This window comes from Myxocyprinus asiaticus, chromosome 46 (assembly GCF_019703515.2).
Source record: "Myxocyprinus asiaticus isolate MX2 ecotype Aquarium Trade chromosome 46, UBuf_Myxa_2, whole genome shotgun sequence".
NCBI classification, from domain to species: Eukaryota; Metazoa; Chordata; class Actinopteri; order Cypriniformes; family Catostomidae; genus Myxocyprinus; species Myxocyprinus asiaticus.
In genome coordinates this window covers 11,739,300-11,760,581 of record NC_059389.1, presented here as the reverse complement: position 1 = coordinate 11,760,581, position 21,282 = coordinate 11,739,300, and the positions used below count along the sequence as shown (strand labels likewise).

General features: G+C 36.8%; 1 protein-coding gene across 1 annotated transcript in view; it reads right to left on the bottom strand.

Annotated features, from left to right (window-relative positions):
- Nucleotides 1-1,615: 1,615 nt before the first annotated feature.
- Nucleotides 1,616-21,282, bottom strand: part of LOC127436176 (metallophosphoesterase MPPED2-like) — a 30,643-nt gene continuing 10,976 nt past the window's right edge. Inside the window, exons 5-7 of the mRNA XM_051690175.1 lie at nt 5,296-5,411; nt 5,063-5,176; nt 1,616-2,903 (exon numbers count right to left, since the gene is read on the bottom strand). Of these exons, the coding sequence (XP_051546135.1) occupies nt 2,785-2,903; nt 5,063-5,176; nt 5,296-5,411 (349 nt within the window). The 3' untranslated portion in view covers nt 1,616-2,784. The remainder of the gene's footprint in view (nt 2,904-5,062; nt 5,177-5,295; nt 5,412-21,282) is intronic.

Below are 21,282 nucleotides of genomic sequence, written 5' to 3'. Positions count from 1 at the left end.
TGTGGAGTAGTTAATGGACTTCATTAATCAATCAAAACTGTTTGCTAACCTTTGGCCATCAAAATGCACCCTAGCATCTCTATTTGCTAAGCGGGAAATATATCTAGCCCTTAAAGGAATAGTTCACCCAAAAATGAAAATGTTCTCATCATTTACTCACACTTATGCCATTTCAGATGTGCAGCGCCATCTAGGGCCATGTGCGTGCTTCAAGAACTAGGAAGTTTAATCGAGCTTGAAATCACAATCGTTCCTAGAGACTGCAATGGCAAGATGTACAGTGAAAAAGGAGTTACATTTTGGTCGGTTCTCACCCAAAATCGATTAGATCGATTAATGGAAGACATGGATTAAACCACTGGAGTCATATTGATTACTTTAATGCTGCCTTTATATGCTTTTAGGAGCTTCAAAATTTCGGTCACCATTCACTTGCATTATATGGACCTACAGAGCTTTGATATTCTTACAAAAATCTTCCTTTGTGTTCTGCAGAAGAAAGAAAGTCATACACATTTAGGATGGCATGAGGGTGAGTAAATGATGAGAGAATTTTCATTTTTGGGTGAACTACTGCTTGTATGCTGTAGTGATGATTGTTACACATATATCACGTGTTTTTGTTCAGCTTCTGTTTTGTTTTTAAAGTCAACAAGAAACAGCATTTTCAAACCATTTTCCTTTATGTGATGTATTTCCGAAAATATTCAACGAGAAAAAAAAATACATATATTGAATTGACTGGATTATGAAAAGTGAGCATTACATACCAGAATGGAGTAAGCACAGTTAGCGAGAGCGTAGCACAGTTGAATATTTGTTTTTGTTTTTTGAACAACTGTTTTTGCGTTACTGTGGTGGTAACAACCCCCAGTACTCAAGGGACGGTAGAGTTACCTTCAACAGTTTGTGACATAAAACCAGATGCTATTATTAAGGTAAGTTGCAATAGATATATCGACTTTATCTAATTTGCTCCACAATAATATTCTCTTCAAACTGTTGCTCCGCCATTACAGTAGTTGACACGAAAGAGAAAAATCACTGTAGAAGTGGATAGTTCATCCTAATATAATGCCCCTTCTGGCAACGCTGTGGCTTGCGATGCGAACTTGCGGTGGGTTATTATTAATTTCAGTCTGACACATTTCGGAACGCAACAATGCACAAAATCGCACTTGCATAGCTAGAACTGTCTGCATTTACATACTTGCGTACAGTATGTAGAGTTTTAATGATGTCAACTAAAAAGAAATTTGTTTAAGAGATGGAGCTAGTAATTACATTTTGACATTACATTTTCTTCAGGAAATAATGCGCACGATAATGTGCACAAAACGAGAAGCACGCATTAAGAAAGTAGGGTCAATTTTCATTTTACAATGACTTGAATGTGGTTTATAAAGGCCTGTTCACACCAAGTACGAATATTCGACACAAACAAGATTTCAAAACAAATTTTCTTTCAGCCTAATAAAAATGTTAGTACTGTTTAACGATGAATAAACCATTCATCTGCAATTCGTTTTTCTTTTTTTTTCTTCTTTCTTTCACTTTTGGTGTGAACAGATTGGAAGTTGACTGACCTATTTGGGAAAAAAAAATATTACACAAATCAGATAAAACTCTTGCAGTTTTATTTGCGTATAAACTCGGCTAAATGTCACAATGGATAAAAAATAAAAAATAAATCACAAAACATATAAAGCACTTACAATAGCAGAAAAGACATACATTTTTTTGTTTGTTTTTTTTTTTTTTTTGTGCTTATGAGATTGCAGATCCACAGTGCAACAAATTTTTATACAACACACTTTAAAAAAAAAATGCCGTCATATGGAGAAAAACGAACCCATAATCTCTGGGTATTGGGATGTCATTTCCAGTTTACCAATGTAATAATACAGGTATTGCAAACCCAGGCTATACGAACAGTTTGTTTGGTTCTTTACAGAATGGGCCAGATTTAGTTAATTTAGAAGTAATTTAGAACCTGTTAAAATATTTGCACATATTTTTTTTCAGGGATAGGACTAAACAACCAATCACATTGAGAATTCTCGTCATCTTTTACCATGTGCTAAAAACTCCTACACAATCATGACTGACACAATCATCTTTCTGATTGAGTATTAGCACATTCAGATTCTAACTTGCAATCATAGGACACAAGCAGCACAGCAATAATGCAAGATTCCATTCACAACATCTCATTTACAAACCAATATCGCACATCTTTTGACACATACTGTACTGTATTATTTGCTGAGACAACAAAATGCTTGCCTTGTGGCGTGTTTAATGGCCTGCAAGATAAAGATGCATTTTCTTGACAAGAAATGAGCAAAGTCTGATTGCAGCAATAAATATCAGACCCATAGGACACTTGGACATAAGCGATGTATGCACTTATAAATGCAAAACTGAATACATCATACAAGGTTCATGACTTTAAATAATATCTTTATAATACATTTACAAAGTTCAATTATTATTAAATCAAACACATGGTCAAGTATTGCTGAAACTTTGCATACCTTTATAATGCACTTTCAAGATCCTGACCAAAAACAAAAGGAAAAACACAAGGCAACTGATGCATACAAATTACAAATATGAATTCACAATTTTTTTGCCCACACATAGTCATTCAAATGACATGGGCTTCAAAACGATTTTTAAAAATAGCAGATTTCCATGCATTTTTAAATACAAGCAGTACAAAAAGACCATTCGTTGAAAGTAAGAAAGTGTAGAAAAAAAAGGGCAGAGCTTTAAGGAGTCTCAGGAGTTTCCTGGGTTTGGGAGGTCAAATACGATTGGTGGATTGGTGGGCTGGAAGCTGACTGTACATGTGGAGGAGTTGATAAATGTTGTGTAGCCATCTGTCATGATGCCATACCCTGGGAGTGAGAGAACAAGACAACAAGGTTAAAGAAATGTCATCTTGCTCTTCTGGGATGTTTGTGCATGTTCTCATTCAAACAAAGACATGATAGAATACACTTTTTAAATGTTGCCATGGAAATCAAAAGGTTACTTAGATACAGACCCTCATTCTGGTTTTAGGCTAGATTAACTTTTACACTTGTTTTAAGACATTCTTGGATTTCTCATTGCCAGCTCACAGAATTAACCAAGAAAACCTGTAATGCATGGGTACTGAAATCTGGTATAAACTAAACTAACTAACTAACTAACTAGCTGTCTGTTTGTCTAATAAATAACTGTCTATCTATCTCGTCTGTTTGTCTACGTCTAGCTAACTAACTGTCTGTCTGTCTGTCTAACTGTCTGTCGACTATCTAACTGTCTACATGTTTGTCTACTAACTTTGTCTGTCTGTATGTTTGTCTACTGTCTGTCTAACCATCTTTCTGTTTGTCATCTAACTGTGTCTGTCTGTCTACTAACAGACTATCTTTCTGTTTGTCTTCTAACTAACTACCTGTCTGCCTATTCATCTGTTTGTCTGTCTATGGTGTCTTTCTGTCTATCCGTTTCTCCACTAACTGTCTGTCTACTAATTAACTGTCTGTTTGTCTGTCAATTTGTCTACCAACTACATGTCTGTTTACCTGTCAGTTTATCTACTGTCTGTCCGTCTATGTATTTTTGTCTACTAACTAACTGTCTATCTTTCTGTTTGTCTAACTAACTAACTTCTTGTCTGTCCATCCATCTGTCTACTAACTAACTGTCTGTCTACTAACTGTGTCTTTCTGTCTGTCTGTTTTTCTATTGTCTGTTTGTCTGTCTGTCTGTTTGTCTACTAACTAATTAACTGTAAACCTGTTGACTAACTGTGTCTATCTGCATGTCTTCTAACTACCTGTCTATCTATCTGTCCATCTTACTAACTGTGTCTGTATTCTAATTGTGTCTTTCTGTCTATTTCTCCACTAACTGTCTGTCTCTCTGTTTGTCTACTAACTGTCTGTTTGTCTACAGTCTACTAACTAACTAACCTTCCATCTCTGTCAACAAACTGTCTGTCTTTCTGCCTAACTAACTGTCTGTGTCTAACTGACGGTGTCTGTCTATCTGTCTATCAACTAACTAACTGCCTATCTTTCTATCGGTTGTCTGCTAACATACTGTCTGTTTATCTTCAACACCAATTCCAAAAAAGTTGGGACAGTATGAAAAATGCTAATAAAAACAAAAAGGAGTGCTATATTGAAAGCACTACAACTAAATTATATGATGTTTACCTTGTGAATTTCATTTTTTGTTTTTTTATTTACAGTAATTTCAAATCAGATGATTGCAACACACTCTAAAAAAGTTGAGACAGGGGTAATTTAAGACTTATAACAATTTGAAGAGTTAAAATAACAAGGCAATGTGAAACAGGAGATGTTAAACAGGTGAGGCAATCGTGTCATAGTATATAAGAAGCCTCCAAAATCAGCCTTGTCCTTCCAAAGCAAGGATCATTTGAGACTTGTCAATTTGCCAACAAATACTTCAGCAAATAATCCAGCACTTTGAGAACAATGTTCCCCAAAGTCCTGACCATCTCAAATTGAGAATGAGTGGTGCATTATGAAGTGCACAATACGGCAACATAGACCTCGTACAATTATGCAGCTGAAGACCAGCATAATGGATGAATGGGGGAAAATTCCACTTTTTAAACTTAAACTTGTGTCTTCAGTGCCCAAATGCTTAATAAGTGTTATTAGAAGAAATGGTGATGTTTCACTAACTAACTAACTGTCTGTCTGTCTTTCTGTTTGATTGTCTATATGTCTGTTTCTCTACTAACTAACTAACTGTCTGTCTATGTGTTTGTCTACAACTTGTCTATCTATCTGTCTGTCTATGTCCGTCAGTCTACTAAATAACAAACTATCTCTGTCTGTTTGTCTACAAATTAACTGTCTGTCTATCTGTCTGTACAATCTTTCAATCTAACCAACTCTTTAAATCCATTTATGTAGAAGTAGTAATGAATCTCCAAGTTAATCTATCAGCCACTGATTTAAGCAAGGTCAAACGAGCTGTGGTGGGCCTGTAGCACACTGTCAAATAGTGTTCAGAACATGCATGCACTTACCTTCGTGGATTCCCCCATATGCGTGGAGTTTGGGCCGGACCCTCTTTTGTACTGTGTTGAGCAGCTCCACACAGCCAACTCTCTGGAGCTCTTTGGGCACCCAATCTCTGAACCCTGGACCAAGACCAGCATCACAATCTTAGTGGCCCACCATCACATTTATGACACATAAAAACAACAGTCCATGCACCAACACAAACTCATGTATTCATTCTTAATTTTTCAATACTTACCCAAAGGAGGCCCATGTGTCATAAGAATATCTATTTCTTCAGGGATCTGGTTCCACTTATCGAGGAGCGACTGGCCACGAGGTAAGTTAAAGCCCCATCCATTAAACCAGGGTGTCCTACGGGAACAAAGCACATTTTACACACTTCATAAATGTCGAAATCACCATACACATGCCTGCATGCTGTTCTCACACACATATAGCAAAGCTCGACAATATCCAGATGGCTTTTTTGTTTTTTTAAAACAAATATAAAAAAAATCAAAATGCCTCCAGAGAATTGTAGTATCAGATTTGAGACCACGGCACAACCAAAGCTATTCATTTCAGTCTCCATCAGGGCGCCCGGCAGTTCGCAGCAGAGCAGAGGTCATCTGCAGAGGAGGGAGATTGATCAAGCTGTCAGCACCAATGAGCAGAAGCATGTTAATAAGAGTTTTATTTCCCCTCTGGGACAGGCCTGCTGACAGCCCACTGTAACCTGGGCCAAACCTTTATTTACCACTCTCAGACCCCGCCTGATAAGGGCCAAGTGTCTGGCCCCAGCTAGACAAGGCTGCGCAAGGCCAGGACTAAATGCAGGCTTTGGTAGAGAGGGCAGGAACTGACCTCATGCTGATAACTACGGCTGGGGATAGATGGAGACAGTGCAGATAAATGAGAGTCAAAAGCATAGCAGAGTACACTGCCAGCAGGGTTACATCTGCAACTGCGCTTCAAAAACGGCGCTATAGTGCAGGATTTCTATAAACACAATCCTTGATACAAACGCAGTGGGTTTACAAAAGAAAAAAAAAAAACAAGCTGTTAAAGAGCCTTATTCAAAGGGATATTCAAATAGGCTTGCAAATTCAGTTAGTATTTCTGTTTCCCAGTTGCACAGAGGAACTTTCTGCCAAAAATGTTCAGTTTGGTGCATCACTAATTTTAAGTAAACTTTTGTAACATTTTATTTGTTCCTTGAAGTCCACTTAAACTATTAGTCAAGGCTTGTTACACCAAAATAAGTTATAATTTAGTTTTAATGACTATTTTGTGTCCTAACCAGGTGAAATGCGTCAAGTTTCCAACGACAAGCAATTTGTCTGTCCACATTGAACAAGAAATTACTGAATGACATGAAACAAAACACTGAAATATCCCACAATCTGCAATGTGAATTTTTAATGAACTAAAATTTGCCTTACTATACAAGTTACTATTAACAGTAATACACTAACAGTAAATTAAACAATTCACAAATTCATACTAAACATAGCCTGAATGTATTAAAAATACACTGAAATGAATATATATTAAGAGGAAAATACCAGTACTCGCATTTCTTAACTGTATTTATTTAAATTATATTTAAACAGTAGGTTACATGAACATACTTTGTTGGCTGTTTCATATTTTCACGTTTCCTTCTACAGTAAGCAATTTTTCTCAGATGTTGATGTTTTCAAGTTTGCATTAGAACAGTTGGTCAGTCAAAAATCTAATTTTGTATAAATAAAGCTTTAAATGGAACGAAAATATGCGTCTTGTATTTTTTGAGTTTCAAGCTGTTCACCACCTACAGTTTATTATCGTTATTTGTTAAAGATTAATCGATTTTCATTCATTAACGTTAACATTTGTCGATTAAGGAAATTTCTTACAATTTGAAACCCTAGTTAGAATTAAACATGCTGATTTTGCTAATGTACCTTTAAGACTTTGATATGTAAACAACATCTGTTATGACTGGCTGACCTCTTTGCATGTGAAACGAGTAACTATAGTTAGAATAAGTTGCTGAACATGCGGTGATAAGCAAACCAGGCCAATCATAATGAATGAATGTTGCATTTATACAACACTTTTCAGATACTACACTCAAAGCGCTTTACACAGTGAACAGGGCATATTATAAGTTAATATACTGAAGGTTTGGATGCTATAACATGACAATTTGAAATGACCTATTTTTGCAGCTCAGTTTCCATAAATGGTCTGGGTGGACTGGGGCGGGAGCTTTGTGCTGTAAACATCTGAGTAAGTCTTATTTTTAGAGAGCAAGGACAATCCTTTTTTTCTCCAATATGTCCCCTTTGAAATGGCCCCTTTTTCCAATTAATATAAAACCAACTGAAACAAAAAAAGAAGCATTGGGCAGGATGAGATAACAAATACTAAGTAGCTAAGTAGTAGTAGCAGCTAATAGCATTAATAAGCCTGAAGAGGCTTGATACTGCCAGTATTCACAGGCATACATACACCGATCAGCCACAACATTAAAACCACCTGCCTAATATTGTGTAGCTCCCCCTCGTGCTGCCAAAACAGCGCCAACCCAGAGCGATTATCTGAGTTACCTTAGACTTTGTCAGTTCAAACCAGTCTGGCCATTCTCTGTTGACCTCTCTCATCAGCAAGGCATTTCTGTCCACAGAACTGCCCCTCATTGGATGGTTTTTGTTTTTGGCACCATTCAGAGTAAATTCTAGAGACTGTTGTGCGTGAAAATCCCAGGAGATCAGCAGTTACAGAAATACTCAAACAAGCCCATCTGGCACCAACAATCACGTCACGGTCCAAATCACTGAGATCACATTTTGTCCCCATTCTGATGGTTGATGTGAACATTAACTGAAGCTCCTGACCTGTTTCTGCGTGATTTTATGCACAGCACTACTGCCAAATAATTGGCTGATTAGATAAATCGCATGGATGATTGTTGGTGCCAGACGGGCTGGTTTGAGTATTTCTGTAACTGCTGATCTCCTGGGATTTTCACATAACAGTCTCTAGAATTTACTCAGAATGGTAAATTCTGTGGACGGAAATGCCTTGTTGATGAGAGAGGTCAACAGAGAATGGCCAGACTGGTTTGAACTGACAAAGTCTACGGTAAGTCAGAAAACCACTCTGTACAATTGTGGTGAGAGAAATTGCATCTCAGGATGCTATTCTGAGATGCGGGTTGGCGCCGTTTTGGCAGCACGAGGGGGACCTACACAACATTAGGCAGGTGGTTTTAATGTTGTGGCTGATCGGTGTATATGCATGACCACATATGCCCAGTTGTCCAGAGGTAATTTTACAACGAGCACTTGGAAAAATTCAGACCATCTGAGAGGCTGGAGGTTAAGACCAGAGGAATAAGGAATTTTCACAGCATATTCTGAGACCTGAGGCCTGGATCTTCTTTTTTTGTTGTGCTGAATTGTTGAAATAGAAGAAGAGCACATGGACTAGGGCCCAGACACTTGTACTCCCTCAGAATAACAATGTAGAGTCCATAAGAGCCCTGGAGCAGAGCACTGAAAGCCAATTATGGTGAGAACAAAAAAAGCTTTTTAGTGGGAAAAATGGAAAAACACAGAGTTTGAACCTTTAAAATAACTGACAATTAAACTTTAAGGCTCAATTTAACCTTTGAGTTCTTCAAATAACATTATGGAGATGTTCTACAAACATGGATCAACAACGTGTCCTAACCAGATGTGACAATCATTTTCCAGCATCAGGTAATTTCACCATCCACACTAAAAGCGAAAACGGCACAATAATGTCCAAGCAGAACATACTGGATGTTTAATATACAGTTAAGCAGAATTTTGGACCAATGACTTTAAGACGAAGTTAAAACTCCTCTCAAAAAACCTCCAAAGCTACACGCAAATATTCAAAGATTAGCTGCCATTTTACCACCAACCTCCTTCATTATCTAAACTAAATACAGCACTCATTTATGTAGTGGACACTAAATGTCAATCATCAGAAGCTGGTTTCATAGATTCCCAGCATTATCCACTGTTTGTCTATCCATTAACACTTCTTCACAGATCGGGCCATCTGAAGGGAGGGGGCGAAAGACAGAGGCTGATATTGGACGAAATAGTGCCTGAACAGAGGAAATGGCTGCTGAGGTCTCAGTGTAAGTGTGCATGTATGTGTTGGGTAGCTGGGCCTGTCTGCAAGTGATTGACGGAAAGGCAAATAAAAGCGAGTGGCTGCTTTCGGGGTCTGTGCACCAGGCCGATCCTCTGGGGTACAATCACTCAAACCCTTTAAGATTTCCTGCAGCATTTAATTTGCACATAAAACGACAGCGTCTGAGTCGCGCTTCCATCCTCACATCAAGCTAGTCGTCATTAATCTGCCATTACATCCCAACACATAAAAACAATGGGAAGGATCACTTTCGAAGAACAAAAAAACGGGGGAATTGTGTCCAAATGCTCTCTCTGTAAGAAATAAAAAAACTTAAGCTGAAGTGTGTAATTTCTGCACCACTAGCACCAACAAAGGGAATTGCAAAGATAAACTCTGTTTTCAAAACAGTTTTCTGAATATGCCCCCGGTCTGCCGTTGGTCAAACAAAGAGATATTCCCTCTCATTTGTTGAGTAACATTGTTGGGGTGGGTCTAAGTGGGTCCCTCAAAACAAACTAAAACAAAATGGTGCAACAGAAACACAGTGCTTAAAGTTTTCAATAAAATTAACCTATGAATGATTTACTTGTAGTTGTCTCTGCATATTAAGATGGGATAGAAGAAAGTATTTTAACACAGAAAAAGTTAAATACTTTAACTTTAAAGCTGCAGTGTATAATTTCTGCGCCACAAGCGTTTCCGAACAGAATTGCAAAAATAAACATAGTTTTCAAACAGATTTTCTGAATACACTCTCTTCCAGTGGTTGAAAAAATAGACAGTCCCACCCCAAACTCATGCCATTGGTTGAGACAATGTTGCACTGTCTGTCTGATTGGGACACTCAAATAAAGCAATATTTTTATAGCGCCTCCAGAGAAAGTGTTTGCACTTTTTTGGAGAAATCAACCTATGAATGGTTTACTTGTAGTTGTCTCTGCATATAGACAAAAGCCCCATTAATATAACAGTTCTCAACCTGATTTTTCAGTTGCCAATGCAGATATCTAGAGTCAGTGCTAGGAATTAACGTATTACGTGTAATATGGATTGCGTAATCAGATTATAAAAATCAAGTACTTGTAATTGGATTAAATTACATTTTAAAATACTTGTAATCGGACTACAGTTACTTTTTTATAGATTACACATTAACAAGGCAATGGCAGTACATTGTTAATAATTTATTGATCATCCTAATCACTCTTTTTTTCAATCCTTTACATTTTTCAACAATAAAATTAAAATTGAAAACGAGCAAGGCACTTAGTCTCCAATACAAAATTATTTTATTAGGCAACAAAACATTAAGAAGTTAACACGTATCAGCAGACTAGCTGCCTCCGTCAGGTTATGAGAACAAACACACACCAGTATCTTATTTAAGTGATACTCAATTGGCAGTGGCCAATTAGCTTCAGTCATTCTTATATGATTTTTTTGTATATCTTTTTTAAGCCAAAGTTGCAGTCTTTCATTTGGATTCTTACTTTTGTTTCATTCTAAATTTGCACACCTCTGATATACGTTCGGTAAGTCTTCGAGTATTTTCGGAAGAGAGGGGGAGGGTTGTATGTATTGCACTCAGAACTGATACTCGCTACTAGTCAGCCATGTGTAGATGGAGCTGTCTGGCAGTCAGTTTAAAGTTCATCATGAAACTTGACATTCAACTTGACACAATTGTTCCTTGTGTGACTCGGTGGAACTCTGACGTTATAAAATATTCTGCTCTTTTAGAATATTCTTGCTGATCAAATGTTAATATCTTGCACCTCAGCTTTGGAATAGGTGACGGACTACGAGTAAGCAGTGAGGGTTAAATGTGTTTCAGTGTTTTTAGATGAAATAATCCAAAAATACTAAAAAAGTAATCGGATTAGATTACCCCAAAATTGCAATCTATATGATTATGTTACTGATTGCATTTTTGTCATGCAATTTGTAATCAGTACCTGATTACAATTCACAAGTAATCCACCCAGCACTGTCTAGAGTGCAGGGTGGCTTATAACCGATATAATTGTGATGTGTTCAATTTAATGTGTTCAGTTTAATGAAGGCAAATGAGATGTACATATAATTAAATTAACAATTAACATAATACATGAAAAAGGGGAAATAAACTTCTGTTAATGGGATAGTTCACACAAAAATGAAAATTCTCTCATCATTGACTCACTTTCATGCCATCCCAGACGTGAATGACTTTCTTTCTTCTGCTGAACACAAATTAAGATTTATAGAAAAATATTTCAGCTCTGTACAGTAGGTCCTTTCAATGCAAGTGACTGTTGTCCAGAACTTTGAAGCTCCAAAAATCACATGAAGGCAGCATAAAAGTAATCCATACGACTCCAGTGGTTTAATATATGTCTTCCGAAGTGATGCATTTGCTTTGGATGAGAAACAGATCAATATTTAAATCCCTTTTTACCATAAATCTCTACTTTCACTTTTACTTTCAGAATGTGAAATTGAAAGTGGACATTTATAGTAAAAAAGGACTTTAACCTGTTTCTCACCCACACCTGTTATATAACTTTTGAAGATTAAACCACTGGAGTCATATGGATTACTTTTATGCTGCCTTTATGTGATTTCTGGAACTTGAAAGGTCTGGTCACCATTCACTTGCATTGTATGGAACTACAGAGCTGAGATGTATTTTTCATAAAATCTTCATTTGCGTTCTGCAGAAGAAAGAAAGTCAAACACATCTGGGATGGCATGAGTGAGTAAATGATGACAGAATGTTTCTTTTTGGGTGAACTTTCCCTTTAATCGGCCAACTGGGCATAGTTTTGGCTAATGCCGATAATCTCAAAATAGCCAAATATCGGCAGATATATCACTAGAATATAACATAAAAAGTGTAGAAAATTAGCAAAAAGTAAGAGAATGTGGGACTGCATTGCCACATGGTTGACCACTATGGGTTTTTAAATATATAGATTGAAAATCGTTTTCTGATATCGATTTCAAGATAGTAGGCTGGCCAATAGCTGATATATTGTAGATGTCATTTAATTTAAAAAATAATGTAAAAATATCATAATATTTAAAATACAATAAATGAAATTATAGCAATGAAATATATATATATAGAAGTGCTTTTAATAAAAAAAATAATAATAATAATATATATATATATATATATATATATATATATATATATATATATATATATATATATATATATTTTACAAAATATTGACTCTGTTCATCCCAAATTTTGTAAAATTCACCAAATAACAAATGTCCATTTATCCACTGACAAGGCTGTTGATAGATTTGGAACTAACAAGTGAGCACTTCTAATAATTGCCCCAGTGCACCAAATTATCAGCCGATGCCGATAATCTCTTCTAATTGGCCTGGCCAATATCTATAAGTCCATTACTACTACTTACAGACATAACAGACATAAAAGGAAAGGATACAAACCAAGAAAAGAAACAGAAAAGTTTAAGCTGTAAAACTAGAATCAATATAAAAGTTATATTAAAAATTATCTTTCAAAAAGAGAGAAAGAAACATTTTTTCTCTGTCAGAAACTGTGTTCTGTAGTGAGACGTGAATGTATATTTGTGTCTGCGAACGTGTGTTTGTTTTGGCTGTGTCAGCACTTTGTTTTGATAAACTCTCTGTGACCTGGACACAACAAACACACAGTGGCACACAGGGGCAGACGGCAGTGCTGTGGCTGAGCCTCAGAAACACACCCCAACCCCCAACCCACACACTCTATGTGCTTACTGAGGAATTAGTGTGCCACTCTGATGCACAGGCCTGCCAGTCCTTCAAACACCTCACATGCAAAAAGGATTAATGAAATATTTATCTGTCCCTGACAGCAGGACGGCAAGAGAGAGCGGGATCAGAGAAAGAATGGCGTGATTCTGAAAGTGATGCTGGAGAGGAGTGATACAGGTCAGGAGAGAAAGAAAATTCCAGCAAAGTGTTTTTCTGTAAGGCAGTCCACGTCCCACAGAATGACAATAGCAGCTCCAAGCAACAAATTCATGAAATATTCAATCTGGTTCAAATGTCTTGTGTTTTTGGATCTAAAAGGGTACAAAATGGGCTGTCAAGCTCCAATAAGAATAAAAAGCACCATAAAAGTAGTCTGTATCACTTGCGCACCATGTTCTTTTCAAGTCATGGGATAGCTTTGCAGGCAGAACAGTCCAATAAGTGGTGTTTTCCACTGAGAAAATGAAAAAGTTTCATTTTGGGGTGAACAATCCTTCTAAGGCTTGTTCACACCAAGACAGATAAGACTTAACACCAAAGTAAAATTTATCTGCAACAGTTTTTTGCAGCTAAACTATTCACACTCAATGTTGAATTCTTGTCACTCTCTGAAAAAATTTAAATATCTGAATGTTTGGCATGCAAATATAAATAAAACAAAAGCTAGCCTATCAAGAAAAAATTAATGAAAAAAACCTGACATATCATTTCTGTACGATATTTCAAATAAGTACTTTAACTTTAAGCTGTTCCCTCTTTCATAGAACTGAGTTTACCAAAACAGGAATCTCATGTTCACTATAGCCTTGACAATTGGGATACATTAAGGCTACGTCCACACTAATATATTTTCATTTGAAAACGCATCTTTTTCTCTTCGTTTTGGCCTTCCATCCACACCGAGACTGCATTTTTGACAGCAAAAACTGAGCTTTTCGAAAACACTCTCCCAAGTGGATAAACTATAAAATGACTTCTTCGTGTTATAGTGCGGACAGGGGAAATGGAGATATCTGAAAAAGATGACGCATTTGTTGTCATGTAACGCAGTCATGTGATCCATTCAACACAAATCAATCAAGATTGTTGTGCCTGCTACCCAGTTTGAAAACACTGATAACGTTGTTAAAAGATAAATGTTACTTTGTACAAACTCCTCATTGCATTCCTTCAAAGGCGATGGGAAGTTTCCTCGGAATTGCTGTCCGGCGACGGATCATGAGGACAATACGTTTTTTTTCTATAAAAATACGTTTTTATACGTTTTAGTGTGGACGAGCAACTTTTGGAAAACTCTTTAAAACAGCATTCAAACGAAAATGCCGTTTTGAAATGTATCTGGAATAATGTTAATGCTTTAAATGTTGCTCATCTACAAACAATACACTTGTTTTATTTTAATAGGCCATTATATTGTCATTCTGCACAAAAATGTATTAGAACTCGCTTTGTGAGGTACTTACTGCTTATAAACGCACTTTTAAAGTAACCTAAGTCCACCAAACTAGACTAATACTAGACAAAATATGTTATAAGAACACAGAAATAGCACCATTCAATCCTCTCAAGAGATTAAATAAAGGGTTTCAGGGATCACTCTACTCCTGAGGCCAGCAAAGAGATCCAAAATAAGTTTTTTTGAGAGGAACTTCCACATGGTCAACATCTTAGCCAACGTACACTGGCAGCCAAAAGTTTGGAATAATGTACAGATTTTTCTGTTTCGGAAGGAAATTGGTACTTTAATTCACCAAAATGGCATTCAACTGATCACAAAGTATAGTTAGGACATTACTGATGTAAAAAAACAGCACCATCACTATTTGAAAAAAAGTCATTTTTGATCAAATCTAATTTGGCCCCATTTCTAGCAGCCATCACTCCAACACCTTATCTCTGAGTAATCATGCTTAATTGCTAATTTGGTTCTAGAAAATCACTTGCCATTATATCAAACACAGTTGAAGGGTATTTGGTTCGTTAAATGAAGCTTAATGTTGTCTTTGTGTTTTTTTTTGAGTTGCCACAGTATGCAATAGACTGGCATGTCTTAAGGGGTCAATATTAGGTCAAAAATGGCAAAAAAAATAAACAACTATCTCTAGAAACTCGTCAGTCAATCATTGTTTTGAGGAATGAAGGCTATACAACGCTTGAAATTGCCAAAAAAACTGAAGATTTCATACAAAGGTGTACACTACAGTCAAAGGCAAAGGACAACTGGCTCTAACAAGGACAGAAAGAGATGTGGAAGGCCAAATGTACAACTAAACAAGAGGATAAGTACATCAGAGTCTCTAGTTTGAGGTATAGATGCCTCACATGTCCTCAGCTGATAGCTTCACTGAATTCTACCCACTCGACACCAGTTTCATGTACAACAGTAAAGAGAAGACCCAATGGTGCAGGCCTTATGGGAAGAATTGCAAAGAAAAAGTCACTTTTGAAAAAGAAAAACAAAAAGAAAAGGTTTGAGTGGGCAAAGAAACACAGACATTGGACAACAGATAATTGGAAAAGAATGTTATGGATCTTAACCCCATTGAGCTTTTGTGGGATCAGCTAGATTGTAAGTTGCGTGAGAAGTGCCCGACAAGACAGCCACATCTATGGCAAATGCTACAGGAAATGTGGGGTGAAATGTCACCTATCTGGACAAACCGACAGCTATAATGCCAAGGATCTGCAAAGCTGTCATTGCTGCACATGGAGGATTTTTTGATGAGAACTCTTTGAAGTAGTTTAAGAAGTTCTGAATTTTTTTTTTTTCAAATTATAAGTCATTTTTCACGTTATTAATGTCCTGACTCTACATTGTGATCAGTTGAATGCCACTTGGTGAATAAAAGTACCAATTTCTTTCCATAAGAGCTAAATCTGTACATTATTCCAAACTTTTGGCCACCAGTGTATCTGTACATCTTGCACACTAACAGTGTCTGACCCCTTTTCGAGTCAGCCAACACTCTTTCACTGTGCATGTGCCCTGACAATGCCCTGCACCCCCCTTTCCCAATCCATCTTGCCTGGTACCACAACCGCCGTCAGCCATCAGCTAGCCCAGCAGAGGAGATGTCAGCTGTTAATTACTGCTGACAAATGACGGCACCTACAGGCCAGGGGTCAGCTTACAATCAGTGATGTGAAAAGGTAACTTGTCAGCAGGAGCTGGAGAGGATTGTTGCTTCTATAAAGGCTTCTGTTGATAGCTGAGTAGACCAGATGCAGGAGGTAATTAGATTTATGCACTGTATGCGAGTTGCTGTTTCTGTGCTTCCCGCATGACAAAAGACAGTTGGTTTCAAGGTCAATGATGAATGAAAAATTGTTTCACACTGCAAACACACACTTTCATTCTTATTTTTTCGCACTTCAGGGATCATACAAACTAGGGCTGTGTTGATACAATCATGTATTGCAATGCTTTTTAAAAATTCTATGTGTATTGATACTTTAGCACCCTGTATTGATATTTTTATCCATCTATTTTTCCATTCATATAATGTCCTATAGTTCAATAATGCAGAAGCAAGTCGTCTAAATAAACACAAATTCTAGCTGCATTTCCATCCAACTATTTTTGCATATCAAGCATTTTTTATGTGTTTCCTTTAAGAATTTCCTTTCAGGATTTCTTATGCGCAAGAAATCTTGAAAGGAAATGCTTGATATGCGAATAAACTCTCAAAATTAGCATAAAATTGTATGCGTTAAGAGGAGGTGGATTTTCTAGAGTTTTGCATTAGTTAAAAATGCACATTAAAGTGATGGAAACAGCTTATTCACATGAACGATCGTGTGTCACGGCCATTTGTAAAGCGCGATGGCTCTCGTCGGATGGTATAGGTGTGCGATAGCTTGACATGACTGGCTCAATGAAAGGCCTGACCATGGCACACATTTCTACAAACGTAGCTCTGGTTTGTTGAAAGTGCATCACCCACAGATCACCCACAGTGGGTCCTCACAATCCACTAGCACTTTTTTGAGTGAGGGTGCTCCCAGGTATATGGAGGCTGTTAGCGTATGGGAATAGCCATTTGAGCCCTCATTATGTGAGCTACTGCACTTATTCTGCGACATCTCCTGGTAGCATTTAATAACATATTGTACAATTGCTTTATTTTCAGCAAATACAACTATCCCCGAAGCATAGAGGTCGTTCAGCTGCTCCATGACAAGATAATGCGCATTTACAGTTCATGGAAATGCGCAATGTTTCGCATTTTCTTTAGAAGAATTTTCAGAAACGCGCATTAAAAAAGGCGAAACATTTCTATGGAAACCCAGCTTCTGAGAGTGGCTTTTTTCTTTCCCACAGAGTCTCTCAAGGATATACTGCATCTCATTTGTGCAGTTTCAATCGTAATTCAATTCCGATATTGTGACACATCGCAAGTGTGTCCACATTTACCCAAATAGCTACACACTATGAGTGTCAGTCTGATACAGACCCTGTCAACATGTTCTTATTGATTTATAAGACCTTCTAACACTAACGAGGTATGTCTAGGTGTGTAAATCGGATGTTTCTTCACGATACGATCTTGAATCGATTCTCTTGGCCTGCGATCCGTTATTTGCAGATTCTTCAAAGTCTGCCACGATACGATTCAATTCAGGGGCCTGCGATTGATATTCCGATATTTTATGCCTATTTTACACAATCAAATTACATTTTTTTTTTTTTGCCCTCAAATGCAACCAAAATATAATTTGATTATTTTATTCAGCTCTCTGTATACACATTGGGACATCCACAACAAAACAAGGTACTTTAGATGTTAAAAAAAATTATACAGATAAATAATATTAAAAAATGGTGACACACAAGTGATCATCACTCATTTGATGACAGATTATTTTTCAGTTTAGTCCAATTCCAAATACTTACATACCCATGACTTGTTTCCAACTATCTGTGCTATCCGTGGTTTTCTTGGTTACAACTTCCACAGTTGTAATGAAAAATTCTGTTACAGTTAACAGGGATAAATGTTAGTAAGGGTGTTGATGTGTAGATGTGTAAAGTCTTATAACTGATGCTAGCGCTGGGCAGCACGTGATTTCTCTTTCCCTCATTAGTGCTGTTCAGAATGTCAGTGTTGTCAAGATGTTTCACATGATGGTTGAACTGCTCCATGGTACTTTAAAACAGCAAGTTCTCATTTAAAATTTAAATGGATCGCATGCGCAACAATATCGATGGAAGCCCGAATTAATCGCGACTGTGTGCCATTCTGCGTTTGTCACGAGAGCTCATTTTAAGGATTACCCAGTTGATGCGCTTGCACGGATCCTGTTAATGGAGCTGACATTTCGCGGGAAGCCCGGTTGACACGTACGCACGCCGCACAGAAAGCAGAGCACAATATGGCTTCAAAGACCCCGCGCACATCCGTGTCCCACATGAAAAGCATATTTAGCGCTTATAAAGTCAAATGAATATAATAAGGTTGCTTCATCGCTTGACGGAAATGTGTACAGATGTGGCTGACATAAGAGTATTAGAAGGTACATCTTAAAAAAAAAGTCTATATCGATATTTACACGTATCGATAACATTGGATCATTGGTCATTGGATTGATGCATCGATCCAGATCGATGAATTGTTACACCCCAGGTATGTCACATTAACACATTAAGCTAAATATGTTAACATGCCTGCCAAATCTTAAATCAGTACTAAAGTCAGTGTTAGTCACAACCATTAAAGAGATTACAACAATGTAGTGATTGAGCGATACGGGTTTTTAATTGCAAATGCCGATATCTAAAGAGCAGAGTGTCCGATATACTCCCAATATATATATATATATATATATATATATATATATATATATATATATATATATATATATATATATATCACACAATTTAATATGATAGTAAATGTTATCCATAAAAAAAAAAAACTATTATATTTACTCAGATTCACAGGGAAAAAAAAAAAAATATATATATATATATATATATATATATATATATATATATATATGTTTAGTTTTTTTTTTGTTTTTTTAAATAAAGATTTTGTGTTTTGGATGGTAACAGTGATTTCATAACAAGTGTAGTCATTTGTTTGCACAAAGAAATTGTTAAAACATTAATAAAATGAAGGAATTAACAACAGTGCACACAATGGTCCAGTAGCCATGGACATTACGTACACATCAGCAAATGCGTTTTCTCTGAAAAAGACCAAATAATAATAATTGTAGCAGCCATTTACATATCAGCTCTTTCACATGCAAACAGGCGATTCTCTGTGTACCATTGAGGCTTCCAAAACTAATCTGCCAAATTGGAATATTTATCAAATGATGCATATCATTTAAAAATGCCAAATATGTTTGCAAGTTTATTTCAAGAAATAAAAGGCCTATTCACACTGAAAGTAACGTGACTTGCCGATGCAAAATAAAATTAATTGCTAAAATGTAACTGATATCTTCAGTCTCCTGGATTGCAATTATGGAAGTAAAATGTGTAATTATATATATATATATATATATATATATATATATATATATATATATATATACACATATACATACATACACACACACACACACACACACACACACACACACACACACACACATATAATATATATATTTATCAAGGTATACTGGCATTTGATCCAACAGTTTATATATTCCATTGTGCAGCAAAAGAAACATAATGCACTGATTAGTTTCATGCAAGAAATTCACGCTCAGTGGCCCTTATTGATGAAACATGAGCAGAACGAAATACTGTGCAAATCGATCGTAAACCAGTTACAATTCAATTCAACTCATCAATTAAATGCAACAATTTACGGAAGAATGGTTTTACAAATAATTAATTTAATGTTTTATGAACACAATGCTTCAAGAAGGAAATGGAGAAGTACCTGCTATGTTATCGCCAATCTTTCATTCAGAAGCTTTTAACAATCATATAATGTTAACCAGGGGATGAAGCTGTGATATTGTTTTTATGGCAGCAAACAAGGCACACCCCCACTATCTATAGTAGTTTGACACACCCAAGATGAACTAGGGTCGCATGACTTGTGTCTGCTTTTCCTAAGAGGATTAGACAGCCTTTGATTTTCAAAAGCCAAACCTCCTTCTATCACAACCAGCTTACTGGTTAATCAAACTAATCACAGCTGCAAGCTGGAATATATGCCACAAATATCTGTACAGATATCAGCCGTAGCATAAGTAGGATTACCAAACACGCCGTTATCAGGATAGCTGTTGCCAAGTTATACGAGATAGCCTAATTTCTATTGGATGATCTGATTATACATATGAAGGCATATGGGAGATTTGACTGTTCCGGTACAGAGAAAAATCAACATTATCTGCCGCAGCCATGTCACAGCCAAGGTCAGCATACTGATGGGAGTACCGCCGTGACATGGAACACCAATAAATAAATGGACATAAAACAGGGGAGCTTTTCTTCTACCTTGGACCAGACGGGAGTGCGGTCTGAGTCAAGCTTGAGCGAGCTCTTTGTAGGGAAGAAGAATGAAGCCATGTAAATGACCTCCTTGATACTTGAGGCCCAGGGTCATGCAGGTCAGAGCGACCCACTGCGAGCATGTCCTTGGAGGGGTGCTCCAGGGTCGGCCTCACGTTTTGATCCTGGCTCACAACAAAGCACCAGGATGTGTTAGAACTAAAAACACTTCCTGCAGGAGAGGCTGGGAAAATCATGACCAAAGAGTATCCCCCCAAGACCACCCACCTCAGATGTCTGGCTTTCCCACTTCTTACCAAAATTAGCATTCTAATTTTGGCTGGCTAAAGACCAGATATTGCAGATACACCATACAGTTTTGTATTTGGTCTTTTTGGTCTATATGCAATACAATCATATCATCGATCTTTTCACAACACATGCTTAAAAAGAGTGGCTCAAATATTCCATCTAGCATTTGACTGAACGTCTTCAAAGTCCTCAGACCTCAGTCCTCATTTGCAGAATAAGATTTAACAATTAGCTAAGCCAAATGGTGACCAGGAAATGGATGACAATAAAAAGCTTTTTAAATTTGTACATATTGCAGGTTTCATTAGGGATGCACCAGTACAGATATTTGGCAGATACTGATAGCCAATTAATATTTATTTCTATCGTTAAGAATATGACAGTCACTATTATAAACCTATAAAGTTTTGTCCGTTTTTTTTTTTTTTTTTTTGTACACACATTGCTCCAGAATTTTACATGAAATGTTGTCCGATATCAATAGCCAATATAATATGATGGTCGCTTTTATAATCCTATTCTGTTTTGTCTATTTATTTTTTTTCCACACCCAGAATT